The sequence below is a fragment of the Triticum urartu genome, chromosome 7 (genome assembly GCF_003073215.2).
Source record: "Triticum urartu cultivar G1812 chromosome 7, Tu2.1, whole genome shotgun sequence".
Lineage (NCBI taxonomy): Eukaryota > Viridiplantae > Streptophyta > Magnoliopsida > Poales > Poaceae > Triticum > Triticum urartu.
The window spans coordinates 19,751,502-19,772,128 of NC_053028.1; the positions used below are offsets into that span (position 1 = coordinate 19,751,502).

The following is a 20,627-nucleotide window of genomic DNA, read 5'->3' on the forward strand; positions in this document are numbered from 1 at the left end:
TCTTCTGGTTCTGGTTCATTGCTCTTCATCGATCGAACAATGTTATAGTGAACCCCTGACGCCTGTACACATTTAACCCCTCGCAGATGTATATATTTATTTTCATCTTTTATTCTTGGAGTGCATAATGCTCGCAACTTTCCGTCGATGAATTTTATGTAGCACCACACTAGGTCTACTCTGAAAAGCGGGTGTCACCGTGGTCCTATCACCTAGGTTAGGTCCAAGGATCAGTCACCGCCAAAGCTACAACAACAATGTGATCACCCACCGCCTCCTCTCCTCGCTACCCACATAGCCAATACAGGAGCCACCAAGTGTTGTCGCTTTGCTCACCGCAGAGCCAATCCACGCAACCTCACCATTGGGGCGTCGCTGCGACATCCGAAGCCCTGCCCCAACACCACGCAAACTTACGTCACGTCCATCACCCACCAACAGAGGGACGAAAACCATCTTGTTTTTCCATGCCTGAGATCCTAGCCAACCCTCCCGGAGAGGTCAGAGAGGGGCCACCCTGATGATGACGCACGAGAGGCAGATATGCAAGCGACCAAGAAAGAGGGGCGCCGTAGCCCACCTGGCCGGAACACCCACGAGCCCCGTGCCCAGCATCCCGGCATCAGCGCCAGCAAGGGCGCCGCAACCACCAACCACGGCACCCGAGCGGAGCCAGCACGCCTAGGGAGGGACCATGAGCGCACTGGCTATGGATCCAGAATGATAACAACTCAGTCGCTGGAATCCGGGGCATGCTCCCATGGACAGGGGCGTGACGCATTTACATTATCAATCCGTGGTTGGGTGATTAGGAGGTCAAAGTCCTAGTACTCGTATTTTTATAGATTTATTTCACATACATGGCACGTTAACAAGTGGGAGCAGCAAATCTGAGGGCCATCGCTGCGTCATGCGTTTTTCGCTTATTTATTGGTATATACTCCTAATATCAGATGTGGCAGTGTCGTACAAGGATCATGCTGTGAATAGGGATGTGTCGTGGTTGCTAGGTGTGGTTGAGGAGCTATAAAAGGACGCTTGCTGCCGGTAGCTAGCCTCATCACCCCATTCAGCAAAATGGCTGGTAGCGAAACGGCTGGTCTCCAGGTCCCCGTGGCGTTCAAGGACGCCGACGACGGCACCATCCCAGTGCGCCCTCCTACCGAGTATGCCGCCGCCGTGGCGTCCCTGCCGTTGAACCCTGCCAGCAAGCTCAAGTTGCGCTGCTATCAGGGCGTGTGGGTGCTGGAGGACTGGGTACCAGGCATCATGGCCATGCAGCGCAGCTTCTCAACGCGCCCCGGTGACGTGGTTCTTGCGAGCTTTCCCAAGTGCGGCACCACTTGGCTCAAGGCTCTGATATTCGCCACCATGGCCCGCACCGCATACCCGCCGACAAGCCCCGCCCACCCGCTCCGCCGCCTCAACCCGCACGACTGTGTGATTCTCTTGGACAGGCTCTTCGCCGTCGGCCGTGAGGCAGTGCTGGACAGGCTGCCCTCGCCGAGGCTCATGTGCACGCACATGCCTCTCTCGGTGCTGCCGGCGTCTATCTCTCGTGGATCCGACTGCAAAATTGTCTACATATGCAGGTAATGTTGTTGATGTTACAATAGTACAGTTTTACATGATCCGTTCAACAAGCCCTGACCCAAGGATGTCACATCTAACAACAAGAACAGCGGCAGTCATGTCTTTCCGTCATCCGCTATTTCTTGTTATTTCTCTCATGCATGTTAGCATATGACTTTACAAGAAGTGAGGATATGACTCGAATCTCCATCTAAAAGCTGGGAGAGGATTAAGTAAAATTTTGCAAAGTGGATCTCTATTTGAAAGGACGTTTGTAAAAAATATGTAATCCACATGATCTCTTTTTTTTCGATAAAGGGTGAGTTTTATTGGCTCAAATGGAGCACCGAGGAGATACAATATGAGCATACACCCAGCCTCTACATAATTAGAATGCACACAGCCAACCCAACACACACACAAAAAACGCCAATAACTAGCAAGGTCACAAGACCAAAAGCTATGCATAGGCGTGGAGTAGAGAAAATAAAAAGGAAAAAAAAACTCCAAAGCGATCAGATCAGCAATGGACAAACTACAACTAAGACCATATCCACATGATCTCTTTTATACTCATTCTTCCGTTCTACTCAGATAGATGCATGGCTTCTTAATTAGATATTAGCATAATCTTCAACAAAATTTTCTTCTGTTACTTAAAATGGCAAAAAATATATTATGTGGATATATTTTTTGTTACAAATAGCATAATATTCTTATTTCATCTTTTTGACTAGGCGCCATGTATTTTGCAAATTAGGAGTAGTATGTATGTCCCTTTTGTATGATTTATATTATTTCTGGTGCTCTATGTACTACCATGATAGTTGATGAACAGAGCACAAAGTTTTTCTGGAAAAAAAATGCATATTTCCTCCCTAGAAGATTTGTTTGCTTCTCCCTGTATAAATATTTATAGACATTTTTTGCTTGCACTTAAAATGCAAAAAAACTTCTTATATTTTGATACAGAGGTTACGGTTGCATAAGATACATTGAGTTTTATACTAGTAGTAAAACATTCAGTTAACATATCTTAAAGAGAAATCTATTTTGTTAAACGTCCCATGTGTTTGAGATCTGTGAATTTTTAATCAGTCGCTGATTGGCAGGGATCAGAAGGACATGGTTGTCTCGATGTGGCACTTTGCCAACCGTGCTCGACCTGACATATCACTCCAAGAGGTGTTCGAGACGGTCTGTGACGGCACATGTTTTGCCGGGCCTGTCTGGGATCACATCCTTGGATACTGGAGGCTAAGCAATGCAGAGCCAAACAGGGTGCTTTTCTTGACCTATGAGCAGATGCGTCAGGATCCGGTTGATAAAGTCAGGAAGCTAGCTCAATTCCTCGGGAGGCCATTCTCCGACTGTAACGTCCTCGATGCGTCTATAACTCCCACGTGTCGAGGCACGACTTAGAGACATAACCGTATTGAAAGCAATATCGTAAATTAGGCAATCATCACAACATCCCATGTAATATAAAATAAAAAGGGAAGATACATAGTTGGCTTACACTCGCCACGTCAAATCAAAGTACATAAATAACATACATCATCCAAACACTCATGGCCCGACTACGGCGCCAAAATAGAAGAAAACCCAACATGCGACACGGTCCCAATCACCCCCAACTGGGCACCACTACTGATTATCAGGAAAAGACACATAGTATCACTGAGAGTCCTCGTCGAACTCCTACTTGAGCTCGAGCGCGTCACCTGGAGCGGAATCACCTGGACCTGCATCTGGTGTAATAGGAATCTGTGAGCCACAAGGACTCAGCAATCTCGCACCCTCGCGATCAAGACTATTTAAGCTTATAGGAAGGGTAAGGTGAATATAAGTGGAGCTGCAGCAAGCGACTAGCATATATGGTGGCTAACTTATTCGTAAAAGAGAGCGAGAAGAGAAGGCAAAGAGCGAACGCATAACTAAAGAGGCAATCCTGCGGAAAACATTACTCCAACACCGTGTCCACTTCCGGACTCCGCCGAGAAGAGGCCATCACGGTTACACACTCGGTTGATTCATTTTAATTAAGTTTAAGGTTCAAGTTATCTACAACCGGACATTAACAAATTCCCATCTGCCCATAACCGCGGGCACGGCTTTCGAAAGTTCAATCCCTGCAGGGGAGTCCCAACTTAGCCCATGACAAGCTCTCACGGTCAACGAAGGAATATACCTCCTCCCAAAACGTTCCGATCGGACTCGGTATCTCGGTTCTTCAAGACAACTCCGACAATGGTAAAACAAGTCCAGCAACACCACCCGCTGTGCCGACAAATCCCGATAGGAGCTGCACATATCTCGTTCTCAGGGCACACCGGATAAGCTAAGTGTACGGGAGCCAACGTAACCCAAGTTGCCAAGGGACGGCCCCGCACGGTGCTCTAGGTTGGACCAACACTCAGAGGAGCACTGGCCCGGGGGGGTTTAAAATAAGATGACCCTTGAGTCCGCGGAACCCAAGGAAAAAAGGGGCTAGGTGGCAAATGGTAAAACCAAGGTTGGGCATTGTTGGAGGAGTTTTATTCAAGGCAGACTGTCAAGGGGTTCCCATTATAACCCAACCGCGTAAGGAAGGCAAAAATCTGGGAACATAACATCGATATGACGGAAACTAGGGCGGCAAGAGTGGAACAAAACACTAGGCGAGAGGCCGAGCCTTCCACCCTTTACCAAGTATATAGATGCATTAAGATAACATAGCAATAAAATGATATCCCAACAAGTAAATAAATGTTCCAACAAGGAACGGACTCCAATTTTCACCTGCAACTAGCAACGCTATAAGAGGGGCTGAGCAAAGCGGTAACATAGCCAATCAACGGTTTGCTAGGACATGGTGGGTTAGAGGTTTGACATGGCAATTGGGAGGCTGACAAGCAAAAGGTAGGCATCGTAGCATTGGCATATCAAAGAGCGAGCAAACTAGCATAGCAAAGATAGTAGTGATTTCGAGGGTATGATCATCTTGCCTGCAAAGCTGTCAGAGTTGACTGGATCCTCAAAAGCAAACTCAACGGGCTCCTCGTTAGCGAACTCATCTCCCGGCTCTACCCAAATAAGACAAACAAGAAACAAAGATACAATCAACCACGTGCAAGCTCAAACAATAAGATGCAATGATGGTATGCTATGCGGGATGCAAAATGCAAGATATGACAGGAAATGCATGAACCTGGCCTCAACTTGAAAAACCAAGTGTTACAATGGAAAGATGAGATGAAATCGCTTGAAAACGATATAAAGAACGCCGGAATCGGAGTTACGGTTTGGAAATGGCAAGCGATTCAAATATGACACCGGTCTGCGATTTACAGCAAGTAGGCCTCTAAATGCAACGAAATGAACATGCTACAGCACTCAAACATGGCAACAAAATACATGGCAGAGAAGCATTCAAGATGCTTAACAAAAGACTAGCACTGAGCCACGGCCAATTCATCAATTAACAGGTTCAAACAAGCATGTCAAAAACGCAAATGGTAAACAGATCTCAGACTTAGTGAAATTAACACTTGTCTGAAATTTCAGATCATCAAGCCCTCTTCGGAGCAACAAAACAACATGCTACAGGACCTGATTATGACAAAGAAGAACATGGCATGGAGCTACTCAACAAGCTTAACAAAAGAACCTTAGTGACCTTGAGCCAAAAGGGATCACAAAATATACTAAAAAGCACACGAACATAGCTAAAACATAATCAATTTTCAGACTTAGTGAAAACTGACACATGCTGAAACATAACTCATGAAGGCATGTTAACGAGCTCGATGCACTCACTACGGTGCAAGTCATGGCAAGGCAAGCATAAATCCATAAATAAGGCACAAAATGCAAGCTAGACATGGCAAGAACAATGGCATAGCATGCACGGATCAACTACAACAACATCGGCAAAATCGCAAATATGTTGACGATCTGCCCAGATTCACAACGAAGCAAAAGTAGAGCTCGATTGACTCAAGCTAGGGTGCTCCATAATTGCAAACAAATGCATGGATGGATAGAGCATCACAATATTAACAAAACTCCTTTACTGATCATCCTAAAAAGAGGCACGGATCACTAGGAAACAACCTGAACATATGGCATCATGAACTAAACAATCCCAGGACTTAGTGAAATTACTAAGTCCCTGAAAACAGAGTTACCGGGTGCCTCTCTTTGCAAGCTTGCACTAGGCACCACGCATATCACAAAAATACATGGGTTGCACCTCTGGAAAGATGACAAAACCCTTAACAAAATATATGTAGGACTCATGGGCATATCATGCACACAACAATCATGCCAAAAATGACAAAAGTCTAAGATGAACTAGCAAATCTGACAATTAACTCACGAAGCCCTCTTCTAACAGCATTTCGGGCATCAAGATGAACTCAAATGAAAATGATGCAATGGAATGAAATGATGTACTCATCGAGACGAACATATTGATATGATATATGTCCAAATCGGAGCTACGGATGCGGAGATATCACGGGTCAAAGATAGCATAAAAATTTAGGGTTTGGAGGGAAAAGTCAACCGGAATCTTCTCAGATCCAGATCCAGATCGGGTTACTGTAGCACAGCGGCGCGGAAGCCGAGGTTCGTCAGCCGGAGAAGAGCTCGTCGGAGGGAGGCCGTGGCCGGGGCGCTCGCCGGCGACGAGGCGCGGGCCCGGGGAGGCACGGCCGGGGCGCAGGACGGAGGGGCGCGGGCCTGGGCGGCGGTGGCGGCCGCGGGAGGCGGTGCGGCGGCGGTGGAGCACGGCGGGGGCCGGAGCGGCCGGGCGGCGCAGGCGAGAGGCGGGCGGCGCGGCGCCGGCCGGGTGCGAAGGAGACGGCGGCGGGGCGCTCGGGGGCAGGCGGCGGACGGAGTGGGCCTCGGGGGCCCGGTTTGGGCCTCCCGGGCCGCCGCGGCGGCGAGGTGGCGAGTGCCACGTGGCGGCAGCGGACTGGCTGAGGCGGCGGCGGCGGTTTCGTCCGCTAGGAGGCGGACATATCCGGTGACGGCGGGGGCAATTTTAGGGTTTCGGAGAGGGAGAGAGATCCGAAAACGGAGGGGTCTTTAAATAGGCATAGAGGGAGCTAGGAGAGTCCAAATGAGGTGCGGTTTTCGGCCACGCGACCGTGATCGAACGCTCTAGATGATGGAGCAGAGTTTGGTGGGTTTTGCGCCAATTGGAGGGGTGTTGGGCTGCAACACACACGAGGCCTTTTCGGTCCCTCGGTTAACCGTTGGAGTATCAAACGGAGTCCAAATGATACGAAACTTGACAGGCGGTCTACCGGTAGAAAACCAAGGCCGCTTGGCAAGTCTTGGTCCAATCCAGAAATGTTTAATCCCCACACACGAAAGAAAGCTAGAAATGACCACCGGAGGAGAACGAAGCGCCGGAATGCAAAACGGACAACGGGGAAAACGCTCGAATGCATGAGATAAACACGTATGCAAATGCAATGCACATGATGACATGATATGAGATGCATGACAACGAAAACAACACACGGAGACAAAGACCCGAACCCGAGAAATAATATAACTTAACGCCGGAAACGGCAAGAGTTGGAGTACAAATTGGGAAAGTTATATCCGGGGCGTTACAACACTCCACCACTACGAAAGGATCTCGTCCCGAGATCTAGGACTGAAAGAACGTCGGGTACTCAGAATGGAGGTGATCCTCGCGTTCCCAGGTAGCTTCACGGTCGAAATGGTGTGACCACTTGACTTTGAGAAATTTGATTGACTTGTTGCGAGTCTTGCGTTCAGTCTCTTCAACAATGGCAACTGGGTGCTCACGATAAGAGAGATCTTCTTGGAGCTCAATGTCCTCGAAGTTGACTGTGCGGTCAGGAGTCTTGAAGCACTTTCGAAGCTGTGAGACATGGAACACATCATGAACATTTGTAAAGTTTGAAGGAAGCTCGAGTTGATAGGCGAGGTCGCCTCTCTTGCTGACAATCTTGAAAGGTCCCACGTATCTAGGGGCAAGCTTCCCTTTGATACCGAAGCGACGAGTGCCTTTCATAGGAGAGACATGGAGGTAAACATGATCTCTGATCTCGAAAGCCAAATCACGGTGCTTACTATCATAGTAGCTCTTCTGGCGGGATTGGGCTGCTTTGAGGTTATCACGAATGACTTTGCACATTTCTTCTGCCTCTGTGATTAAGTCATTACCCAGCAGCTGACGTTCACCGGTTTCAGACCAGTTGAGAGGGGTACGGCACTTCCTGCCATACAGAATTTCAAATAGGGCCTTGCCCGAACTTGCTTGAAAACTGTTGTTGTAGGAGAATTCAGCATAAGGAAGACAATCCTCCCACTTCATGCCGAAGGAGATCACACAAGCCCTGAGCATATCTTCAAGAATCTGGTTGACACCCTCGACTTGACCGCTTGTTTGAGGATGGAAAGCAGTGCTGAAGCGGATGTTGGTGCCCATGGCCTTCTGAAAAGAATCCCAAAACTTGGAGGTAATGATGCTGCTACGGTCTGAAGATATCACTTGAGGAATACCGTGCAGAGAGACAATTCGAGAGGTATAGAGTTCCGCCAATTGAGCTGCAGTGATCGACTCTTTGATAGGCAGAAAGTGAGCCACTTTGGTGAGCTTGTCGATGACAACGAATATAGCATCATTTGCCATGCTTGGACTTTGGAAACCCAGTCACGAAGTCCATTTCAATGTGGTCAAACTTCCATTCTGGAATGGCAAGAGGTTGGAGGAGACCAGCTGGCCTTTGGTGTTCTGCCTTCACTCTTCTGCAGACATCACATTCATTTACGAATTGAGCGATCTCGCGCTTCATTCGAGTCCACCAATAAGCTTGCTTGAGGTCCTGATACATCTTCGTGCTCTCAGGGTGGATGGAGAGGAGAGAATTGTGAGCCTCGTTCATGATCACTTTACGGAGGTCACCTTTGGGTACAACAATTCGATTCTCGAAGAAGAGAGTGTCCTTGTCATCAAGGCGGTAGCACTTGTACTTGGACTGACTCTTGGCAATCCCAATCTTCACCTTTTTCACCATAGCATCAAGAAGCTGGGCTTGGCGAATCTGGTCTTCCAAGGTAGGAGAGACTTGAAGGTTGGCGAGGAAACCTTGAGGAACAACTTGCAGATTAAGTTTGCGGAAAGCTTCACAAAGCTCGGGTTGATAAGGCTTAAGAATCAGACTGTTGCACTACGCTTTTCTGCTCAATGCGTCAGCAATCACATTGGCCTTGCCTGGAGTATACTCGATACTCGGATTATACTCTTGAATCATTTCGACCCATCGAGTTTGCCTGAGGTTGAGATTAGGCTGAGTGAAGATGTACTTGAGACTCTTGTGATCAGTGAAAATGTCCACTTTTCTTCCCAATAGAAGATGTCTCCAGGTCAAAAGAGCATGCACAACTGCCGCCAACTCGAGATCATGAGTGGGGTAGTTCTTCTCATTAGGCTTCAACTGGCGAGATGTATAAGCAACAACTTTTTTCTCTTGCATCAAAACTGCGCCAAGACCTTGGAGAGAGGCATCACAAAAGACCTCGTACGGTTTGGATTCATCAGGCAGAGTCAGAACTGGAGCAGTGATCAACTTCTCTTTCAAAGTGTTGAAAGCAATATCACACTCCGGAGATCAAACGTACTTGACGTGCTTCTGGAGAAGATTTGAGAGAGGCTTTGCGATCTTAGAAAAGTTTTCAACGAATCTTCGGCAATAGCTTGCGAGACCGAGGAAACTACGGAGTTGCTTCACGTTCTGAGGAGGTTCCCAATTCACAATTGCAGACACCTTCTCAGGATTCACGGCAATGCCCTTGGCGGAGATGATATGACCAAGATAAAGAACCTCATCGAGCCAAAATTCACACTTGGAGAACTTGGCGTAGAACTGATGTTCCCTGAGCTTATCAAGAACCAAACGCAAGTGCTTGGCATGATCTTCCTTGTTCTTGGAGAAAACCAGAATGTCGTCGAGATAGACCAAAACGAAGTCATTGGTGTAGGCGTTGAAGATGAAGTTCATCATGCGAGAGAAAGTGGGAGGAGCGTTGACGAGGCCAAAAGACATGACAGTGTATTCATATGAACCAAAGCTTGTCCTGAAAGCCGTCTTGGGAATATCTTGCTCACGGATGCGAATCTGATGATAACCCATACGGAGATCAAGCTTGGAGAATACTTGAACACCTTTGAGTTGTTCGAATAGCTCATTGATGTTGGGAAGTGGGTATTTGTTCTTGATAGTCTTCTTGTTCAATGGACGGTAATCAACACAAAATCGGTCCGATCCATCCTTCTTCTTCACAAAAAGAACACCACAACCCCACGGAGAAGAACTAGGCCGGATGAGACCCATTCTCTCTTGCTCATCGAGTTGCTTCTTCAGCTCCTTCAAATCTTCAGGTCCGAGCTTGTAAGGACGTTTGCACACAGGTTCCGTGCCGGGCTCAAGATCAATAACGAATTCAACTGGCCGGTGCGGAGGCATTCCTGGAAGCTCTTCTGGAAAGACGTATTGATATTCGCAAACGACTGGAATTTGCGAGATAGCATCCAGTTCACCCTTCTCATTGAGAGAAAATAGACGGATGGTATCATCATTCGCGGCAAAGACAATTACATCCTCAGATGAATGAGTCAATTGAATCTGCCTGGCTGCACAATCAAGCTGAGCCTTGTGCTTAGAAAGCCAGTTCATTTCGAGAATAAGATCAATATCCGAGTTACCAAGAACCATTGTAGAAGCGAGAAAATTGAAATCATCCATCATGATAGAAATATCCGGGACTATGGTAGTAGCCCTCATAGACTTAGCCGGAGAAACCACTCCCACAGGTTTACCCAACATTTGTGAAACAAAGTCATGCTTGGAAACAAATGATCTTGACATGAAACAATGCGATGCACCAGTGTCAAAAAGAACTCTTGCGGGAAAAGAGTTAACTGGAAAGTTACCCATGATGACATCTGACGAATCCTCTGCCTGAGCTGCGTTCATCAAGTTGACCTTGGCATGCTTGGGGTTATGCTTGACCACTGTTGTACATGCCGATCTCACAGGAAGAGGAGGAGGAAGACGCCTCTGGTTGAAACACTTGTTGGCATAGTGACCCTTTTCTTGGCACTTGTTGCACGTGACCTCTGAGAGCGGACGGTGGTACGGAGCACTCGATCTTGGAGGTTGAGACGAAGACTTGTTCTGAAAGCCAAGGTTGGGTGGGTGGGAAGAACCACTGCCACCTTTGCTCTTCTGCTGATACGGCTGACGGAAAGGAGGAGGAGGAAGCCAATACTTCTGCTGCTTGGCCACTTGAGTAGAGGAAGAAGGAGTAGCATCTCTGGCTCGCTTCTTGGAAGCATCACACCTCAACTGAGCAGCCTCTTGCTTCAGTGCCATGTTGTAGAACTCATCGTATCTCAACGGCTCAAAGAGGACAAGAGCGAGCTGAATTTCTTCTCTGAGACCACCTCTGAACTGGTATATCATGCTCTTCTCATCAGGTACGTCCTGCTTGGCAAAGCGGGCGAGCTTCTAGAACAACTTGTTGTAGTCATAGACAGACAAAGAGCCTTACTTCAGATTGCGGAATTCCTGACGCTTACTTTCAACCACACTTTGAGGGATGTGATGAGCTCGGAAATCTTGACGGAATTCATCCCAAGTGATCAGGCGTCCACCTCTGGAATCCTTGTACTGCTGGAACCATTCTGCAGCTTGATCTTTGAGTTGGAAGGAAGCGAACTTGACGAAATCTTCAGGCCTGACGTTGCTGCACTCAAAATGCTTACCCAGATCCACAAGCCAATCGTCAGCATCGAATGCCTCAACACAATTGCTGAACGTCTTTGGCCCATTAGCAAGGAACTGGTTCAGTGTAGCAAAATGATTCTGATTGTTGCCTTGATTCCCTTGACCCCCTTAATTGTGCTCTTGGAGGATTTGCATGATCAACTGTGTGTTTGCATTAGTAGCGGCCATCACAGCTTGCCATGCCTCCGGAGGAGGTGGAGGTGGTGGCGGATCTTGATTCTGGTTCTGGCTGGTGCTCTTAGCGGGAGCCATCCTGAAGAGGTTGACCACCGTTAGCACATAGACAGATAAATGAAGCTGAAACCAACGGAATGAAAATTGCAACATAAAGTCTTCATATCCGAACAAAATGAACGAATGCACTTCTCTTGAAGTGGTCACATATCCATAAATTGCGAAGCTACGTAGAATGAAGGTAGATAAATAAATCAACAAGGTACGGCTCAAGAACGAATAATCGGTAAGAAATCCCAATCTCAAACCAATATCCGTGGAAGAAGAACTAGAGCTACGAGAATTCCCACCTATGAAACTCCTGAACCTTTCCGATTATGCAATCAGGTGTTGGGGATACAGGGGAAGCATAATATCTCACCCAAATCTAGCAATTCCTACATCCAGCTGTATCCATCCTTCAACACATAACCAAGAAACCTTCGAAAACCATCTACCTCAACCTTCGAAAAGCATCTGTTATACAAGTTATGGCGATACTCCCGAACTCCCGCCCCAGTACTGGGTGGCGTCGAGGTTATCTCACCAACGAACTGCATAAAAGAGATTTTTGATGTCGGCGAAAATATCTCAAGTATTCCAGAATTGCAACGATAAAATTATGATGACAACACCTCAGAGCTCAACTCCCGGGGACACTTCCACTAAACCCCTGACAGGAGGCACCAAGACAATGTTCTCATCATAAAACCATCGGAAAAATTCCAAGATACCCGCGTGATCCTAAAATTTTTTTTAGTGAAATTTGAGAAGAGGAGAGTCAAAACTCTACGTCAGGATGCCTTACCAGAGCGATGAGGAGACTGGGAAGTAAAAAGAATTCCTAAGCTCTCCGATATATAATTCCTAAATGACTCAAAACATTTTTCTAGACACAACTCGGCTGCTAAAAACGATCAAGCAATGGGGTCTCCGGAGTGTGATATTGCTTTCAACACTTTGAAAGAGAAGTTGATCACTGCTCCAGTTCTGACTCCGCCTGATGAATCCAAACCGCATGAGGTCTTTTGTGATGCCTCTCTCCAAGGTCTTGGCACAGTTTTGATGCAAGAGAAGAAAGTTGTTGCTTATACATCTCGCCAGTTGAAGCCTAATGAGAAGAACTACCCCACTCATGATCTCGAGTTGGCGGCAGTTGTGCATGCTCTTTTGACCTGGAGACATCTTCTATTGGGAAGAAAAGTGGACATTTTCACTGATCACAAGAGTCTCAAGTACATCTTCACTCAGCCTAATCTCAACCTCAGGCAAACTCGATGGGTCGAAATGATTCAAGAGTATAATCCGAGTATCGAGTATACTCCAGGCAAGGCCAATGTGATTGCTGACGCATTGAGCAGAAAAGCGTAGTGCAACAGTCTGATTCTTAAGCCTTATCAACCCGAGCTTTGTGAAGCTTTCCGCAAACTTAATATGCAACTTGTTCCTCAAGGTTTCCTCGCCAACCTTCAAGTCTCTCCTACCTTGGAAGACCAGATTCGCCAAGCCCAGCTTCTTGATGCTATGGTGAAAACGGTGAAGATTGGGATTGCCAAGAGTCAGTCCAAGTACAAGTGCTACCGCCTTGATGACAAGGACACTCTCTTCTTCGAGAATCGAATTGTTGTACCCAAAGGTGACCTCCGTAAAGTGATCATGAACGAGGCTCACAATTCTCTCCTCTCCATCCACCCTGAGAGCACGAAGATGTATCAGGACCTCAAGCAAGCTTATTGGTGGACTCGAATGAAGAGCGAGATCGCTCAATTCGTGAATGAATGTGATGTCTGCAGAAGAGTGAAGGCAGAACACCAAAGGCCAGTTGGTCTCCTCCAACCTCTTGCCATTCCAGAATGGAAATTTGACCACATTGAAATGGACTTCGTGACTGGGTTTCCAAAGTACAAGCGTGGCAATGATGCTATATTCATTGTCATCGTGGTCTATCAAAGAGTCGATCACTGCAGCTCAATTGGCGGAACTCTATACCTCTCGAATTGTCTCTCTTCACGGTATTCCTCAAGTGATATCTTCAGACCGTCGCAGCATCTTTACCTCCAAGTTTTGGGATTCTTTTCAGAAGGCCATGGGCACCAACATCCGCTTCAGCACTGCTTTCCATCCTCAAACAAGCGGTCAAGTCGAGCGTGTCAACCAGATTCTTGAAGATATGCTCAGGGCTTGTGTGATCTCCTTCAGCATGAATTGGGAGGATTGTCTTCCTTATGCTGAATTCTCCTACAACAACAGTTTTCAAGCAAGTTCGGGCAAGGCCCCATTTGAAATTCTGTATGGCAGGAAGTGCCGTACCCCTCTCAACTGGTCTGAAACCGGTGAACGTCAGCTGCTGGGTAATGACTTAATCACAGAGGCAGAAGAAATGTGCAAAGTCATTTGTGATAACCTCAAAGCAGCCCAATCCCGCCAGAAGAGCTACTATGATAGTAAGCACCGTGATTTGGCTTTCGAGATCAGAGATCATGTTTACCTCCGCGTCTCTCCTATGAAAGGTACTCGTCGCTTCGGTATCAAAGGGAAGCTTGCCCCTAGATACGTGGGACCTTTCAAGATTGTCAGCAAGAGAGGCGACCTCGCCTATCAACTCGAGCTTCCTTCAAACATTGCAAATGTTCATGACGTGTTCCATGTCTCTCAGTTTCGAAAGTGCTTCAAGACTCCTGACCGCACCGTCAACTTCAAGGACATTGAGCTTCAAGAAGATCTCTCCTATCATGAGCACCCAGTTGCTATTCTTGAAGAGACTGAACGCAAGACTCGCAACAAGTCGATCAAGTTCCTCAAAGTCAAGTGGTCACACCATTCCGACCGTGAAGCTACCTGCGAACGCGAGGATCACCTCCGTTCTGTGTACCCGGCGTTCTTTCAGTCCTAGATCTCGGGACGAGATCTTTTCGTAGTGGTGGAGTGTTGTAACACCCCAGGTGTAACTTTCCCAATTTGTACTCCAACTCTTGCCGTTTACGGCGTTAAGTTATATTTATTTCCTCGGGTTCGGGTTTTCGTCTCCATGTGTTGTTATCGTTGTCATGCATATCATATCATGTCATCATGTGCATTGCATTTGCATACGTGTTCATCTCATGCATTCGAGCATTTTCCCCGTTGTCCGTTTTGCATTCCGGTGCTTCATTCTCCTCCGGTGGTCATTTCTAACTTTCTTTCGTGTGTGGGGATTAAACATTTCCGGATTGGACCGAGACTTGCCAAGCGGCCTTGGTTTACTACCGGTAGACCGCCTGTCAAGTTTCGTATCATTTGGACTTCGTTTGATACTCCAATGGTTAACCGAGGGACCGAAAAGGCCTCGTGTGTGTTGCAGCCCAACACCCCTCCAATTTGGCCCAAAACCTACCAAACTCTGCTCCATCATCTAGATTGTTCAATCACGATCGCGTGGCCGAAAACCGCACCTCATTTGGACTCCCCTAGCTCCCTCTATGCCTATATATACACCCCCCATTCTAAATCTCGGATCCTCCCCCCTAACCCTAAAAAATCCGTCTCCGCCGTCGCCGGACGTGTCCGGACGGAGCCGGACAACGTCCGATCCACCCCGCCGCCACTCACCTACCGCCACGTGCCACGCCGGGCTCCTCCCGCCGCCGGCCCGTCCCGGCCCGAAGCCGGCCCTCCGCCACCTCCCTCAGGCCATATCCGGCGCCGCCCCGCGCCCTTCTCCTTCCCGCGCCCGGTGCCCGGCGCTGCCGCCCGCCATTGCCGGCCGCCGCCGAAGCTCTCCTCCGCAGCCGGGCCGGCCACCGTCCCGCGCCGGCGAGCGCCGCCGTCCCGCCGCCACCGGCCGGCTCCGCCTCACTCCGCCGCCCTCTCCACCGACCTCCTCGCCTCCCCGCATCGAGCTCCGGCCACCACCACCATCTCCGGCGAACAGGGCATCTCCGGCGAGCTCGGATCTCACCTCGGTTCGCGCGCCCGCGAGGAACCCTAGATCTGGGTTGACTTTTCCCCCTCTCCTCCTAATTTTTATGCTATCTTTAACCTGTGATATCTCCGCATCCGTAGCTCCGATTTGGACATACAGCATATCAAAATGTTTGCCTCGATGAGTACATCATTTCATTCCATTGCATCATTTTTATTTGAGTTCATCTTGATGCCCGAAATTCTGTTAGAAGAGGGCTTCGTGAGTTAATTGTCAGATCTGCTAGTTCATCTTAGACTTTTGTCATTTTTGCCATGATTGTTGTGTGCATGATATGCCCATGAGTCCTACATATGTTTTGTTAAGGGTTTTGTCATCTTTCCAGATGTGCAACCCATGTATTTTTTTGATGTGCGTGGTGCCTAGTGCAAGCTTGCAAAGAGAGGCACCCGGTAACTCTGTTTTCAGGGACTTAGTAATTTCACTAAGTCCTGGGATTGTTTAGTTCATGATGCCATATGTTCAGGTTGTTTCCTAGTGTTCCGTGCCTCTTTTGAGGATGATCGGTAAAGGAGTTTTGTTAATATTGTGATTCTCTATCCATCCATGCCTTTGTTTGCAATTATGGAGCACCCTAGCTTGAGTCAATCGAGCTTTACTTTTGCTTCATTGTGAATCTGGGCAGATCGTCAACATGTTTGCGATTTTGCCGATGTTGTTGTAGTTGATCCGTGCATGCTATGCCATTGTTCTTGCCATGTCTAGCTTGAATTTTGTGCCTTCTTTATGGATGTATGCTTGCCTTGCCATGACTTACACCGTAGTGAGTGCATCGAGCTCGTTAACATGCCTTCGTGAGTTATGTTTCAGCATGTGTCAGTTTTCACTAAGTCTGAAAACTGATTATGTTTTAGCTATGTTCGCGTGCTTGTTAGTATATTTTGTGATCCCTTTTGGCTCAAGGTCACTAAGGTTCTTTTGTTAAGCTTGTTGAGTAGCTCCATGCCGTGTTCTTCTTTGTCATAATCAGGTCCTGTAGCATGTTGTTTTGTTGCTCCGAAGAGGGCTTGATGATCTGAAATTTCAGACAAGTGTTAATTTCACTAAGTCTGAGATCTGTTTACCATTTGCGTTTTTGACATGCTTGTTTGAACATGTTAATGGATGAATTGGCCGTGGCTCAGTGCTAGTCTTTTGTTAAGCATCTTGAATGCTTCCCTGCCATGTATTTTATTGCCATGTTTGAGTGCTGTAGCATGTTCATTTCGTTGCATTTAGAGGCCTACTTGCTGTAAATCGCAGACCGGTGTCATATTTGAATCGCTTGCCATTTCCAAACCGTAACTCCGATTTCGGCGTTCTTTATATCGTTTTCAAGCGATTTCATCTTATCTTTCCAGTGGCACACTTGGTTTTCCAAGTTGAGTCCAGGTTCATGCATTTCCTATCATATCTTGCATTTTGCATCCCGCATCGCATCCCGCATAGCATATCATCTTTGCATCTTATTGTTTGAGCTTGCACGTGGTTGATTGTGTCCTTATTGCTTGTTTGTCTTGTTTGGGTAGAGCCGGGAGACGAGTTCGCTAATGAGGAGCCCGTTGAGTTTGCTTTTAAGGATCCAGTCAACTCTGACAGCTTTGCAAGCAAGATGATCATACCCTCGAAATCACTACTATCTTTGCTATGCTAGTTTGCTCGCTCTTTGCTATGCCAATGCTACGATGCCTACCTTTTGCTTGTCAGCCTCCCAATTGCCATGCCAAACCTCTAACCCACCATGTCCTAGCAAACCGTTGATTGACTATGTTACCGCTTTGGTAAGCCCATCTTATAGCGTTGCTAGTTGCAGGTGAAGATTGGAGTCCGTTCCTTGTTGGAACATTTATTTACTTGTTGGGATATCATTATATTGCTATGTTATCTTAATGCATCTATATACTTGGTAAAGGGTGGAAGGCTCGGCCTCTCGCCTAGTGTTTTGTTGCACTCTCGCCGCCCTAGTTTCCATCATATCGGTGTTATGTTCTCGGATTTTTGCGTTCCTTACGCGGTTGGGTTATAATGGGAACCCCTTGACAGTCCGCCTTGAATAAAACTCCTCCAGCAATGCCCAACCTTGGTTTTACCATTTGCCACCTAGCCCCTTTTTTCCCTTGGGTTTCGCGGACTCAAGGGTCATCTTATTTTAAACCCCCCCCGGGCCAGTGCTCCTCTGAGTGTTGGTCCAACCTAGAGCACCGTGCGGGGCCGTCCCTTAGCAACTTGGGTTACGTTGGTTCCCGTACGCTTAGCTTATCCGGTGTGCCCTGAGAACGAGATATGTGCAGTTCTTATCGGGATTTGTCGGCACAGCGGGTGGTGTTGCTGGACTTGTTTTACCATTGTCGGAGTTGTCTTGAAAAACCGAGATACCGAGTCTGATCGGAATGTCTTGGGAGGAGGTATATTCCTTCGTTGACCGTGAGAGCTTGTCATGGGCTAAGTTGGGACTCCCCTGCAGGGATTGAACTTTCGAAAGCCGTGCCCGCGGTTATGGGCAGATGGGAATTTGTTAATGTCCGGTTGTAGATAACTTGAACCTTAAACTTAATTAAAATGAATCAACCGAGTGTGTAACCGTGATGGCCTCTTCTCGGCGGAGTCCGGAAGTGGACACGGTGTTGGAGTAATGTTTGCCGCAGGATTGCCTCTTTAGTTATGCGTTCGCTCTTTGCCTTCTCTTCTCGCTCTCTTTTGCGAATAAGTTAGCCACCATATATGCTAGTCGCTTGCTGCAGCTCCACTTATATTCACCTTACCCTTCCTATAAGCTTAAATAGTCTTGATCGCGAGGGTGCGAGATTGCTGAGTCCCTGTGGCTCACAGATTCCTATTACACCAGATGCAGGTCCAGGTGATTCCACTCCAGGTGACGAGTACGAGCTCAAGTGGGAGTTCGACGAGGACTCTCAGCGTTACTGTGTGTCCTTTCCTAATGATCAGTAGTGGTGCCCAGTTGGGGGTGATTGGGACCGTGTCGCATGTTGGGTTTTCTTCTATTTTGGCGCCGTAGTCGGGCCATGAGTGTTTGGATGATGTATGTTATTTATGTACTTTGATTGATGTGGCGAGTGTAAGCCAACTATGTACCTCCGCTTTTATTAACTATATTATATGGGATGTTGTGATGATTGCCTAACTTGCGACATTGCTTTCAATGCGGTTATGCCTCTAAGTCGTGCCTCGACACGTGGGAGCTATAGCCGCATCGAGGGCGTTACAAGTACTGGGGCTATGTGATGGCCTGACTTATTAGGGATGATAGACTACTCATATCAATAAGGAATTCCTTCTTTTCCGGGAGCCCATTTGGACAGAACTCCAAAGTTAAGCGTGCTCAGCTTGGAGTAGTGTCAGGATGGGTGACCGACCGGGAAGTTGCTCCCGGATGCGCATGAGTGAGGACAAAGTGCGCAGAAAAGACTAGCATTGATCTGTGGGGCCAGTCTAGATCCCGCCAGGAGTAACGACCACCGGCGGGTGTGTCCGGAGCGTTACAAGTTAGTATCAAAGCCGACCCTCGCGGTTACACGGATGGTTGCAGACAGGTGCGTGGTCATGTTGTTCATGACGTTTGTGACCCGTCGAGGCACGCGGCATGGCACATGTACTAGACTGGAAGCACAGACGTATGTGCCAAGAGGGAACGTAGTGTCAGGATGGGTGACTGACCGGGAAGTTGCTCCCGGGTGCGCATGAATGAGGATAAAGTGCGCAGAAAAGACTAGCATTGATCTGTGGGGCCAGTCTAGATCCCACCAGGAGTAACGACCATCGGCGGGTGTGTCCGGGGCGTTACACCGACACAGAGGAGGAGGCCGGTGCTGTTGCAGAGATAGTTGAGCTTTGTAGCTTGGAGCATCTAAAAAATCTAGAGGCCAACAAGAAAGGCTCCCACGGGGTGTTCTTGAAGTTTCCATATAACTCCTATTTCAGGAAGGGGGTGGTGGGAGATTGGGTGAACCATTTGACACCTGAGATGGCTAAATGTCTAGATGCGATATTCGAGGAGAAGTTCAAAGGATCAGGCTTCACTCTGCCGTGATGCTTTTTCTCCGTCAAATGGTGAATTTTACGGATTTAAAATAAAGCATCGAGAGGATATGCTAGCTGCCTCTTGTCTTCCGCAATGGCCGTGTTCCCACGGTTATGCTTTCTATGTTGATTACATAATGAATAATTTCTTCTTTGCACTATTGTACTCTCTTACATCGTCCAGCTGCTCAAAACTATCCACATCTTAAATCATTACGTATGCATTGCAGTGTGAGTTTGGTTAGTTATATTTGCTACATTACTTTTTACTTCCAACATCGTTTACTTTACAAATCTGCACATCATTTTCCAAAATACAATTGTGTCTCGACCTTCGATGGACCAGCAAGTCTGCGGTAGGCATCTCATTTGCCCATAGGGGTTCCCTTGTATGTCGACAATGTGGTTTCGACCGGTGTGCTCTTCGATCATCTTCAACAGATGATGTATAATACATCACCAAAAAGTAGTTAGAATAAAATTTGCGTCACCAAAATGTGATTTTTTACATTACAAAAAACATTCAACTCCAACAGATGATGTAAAATAAAACAATAGTGCTCCAATAGATGATATGAAATACGGTAGCTGCTCCATAATTTAACTGGACATGCCTTGATGGACTAGTACTAAAATCGACTGGTAGCTAAATCAATTAGTACTCAAATCCACTAGTACCAAGATCGACTAGTACCTAAATCCACAGAAAACTGAAGATTGCAGGAGTAGTACCGAAGAAATCCATAGAACATTGAAGATTGATGGACTAGTATTTCGAAAATCGACTAGCACCTAAATAAATCAATACTCAAATCCACTAGTACCTAAATCAGACTAGTTCCTAAATCACAGATCACTGATGATTCAAGGAGTAGTACCAAAGAAATCCGTAGATTACTGAAGATTGATGGACTAGTACTGCAGAAATCCAATGCTGCAGCTATGGCCACCATCCACTAGTAGGAAAAAGCCTAGTAGGGGCATCGGAAAAGCAGCGTCACCGGCACGGAAGGCCAACGCCGGTAGTATAAGGTCTATGATAAGGCATT

General features: G+C 47.3%; 1 protein-coding gene across 1 annotated transcript; it reads left to right on the forward strand.

The window, feature by feature from the left end:
- The first annotated feature begins 1,077 nt into the window (after positions 1-1,077).
- On the forward strand, positions 1,078-19,588 carry LOC125524926 (cytosolic sulfotransferase 5-like). Its single transcript, XM_048689954.1, has 3 exons — positions 1,078-1,592; positions 2,685-2,949; positions 19,355-19,588. Exons 1-3 carry the CDS (start codon positions 1,078-1,080, stop codon positions 19,586-19,588), a joined length of 1,014 nt encoding a protein of 337 aa, XP_048545911.1.
- Positions 19,589-20,627: the final 1,039 nt, after the last annotated feature.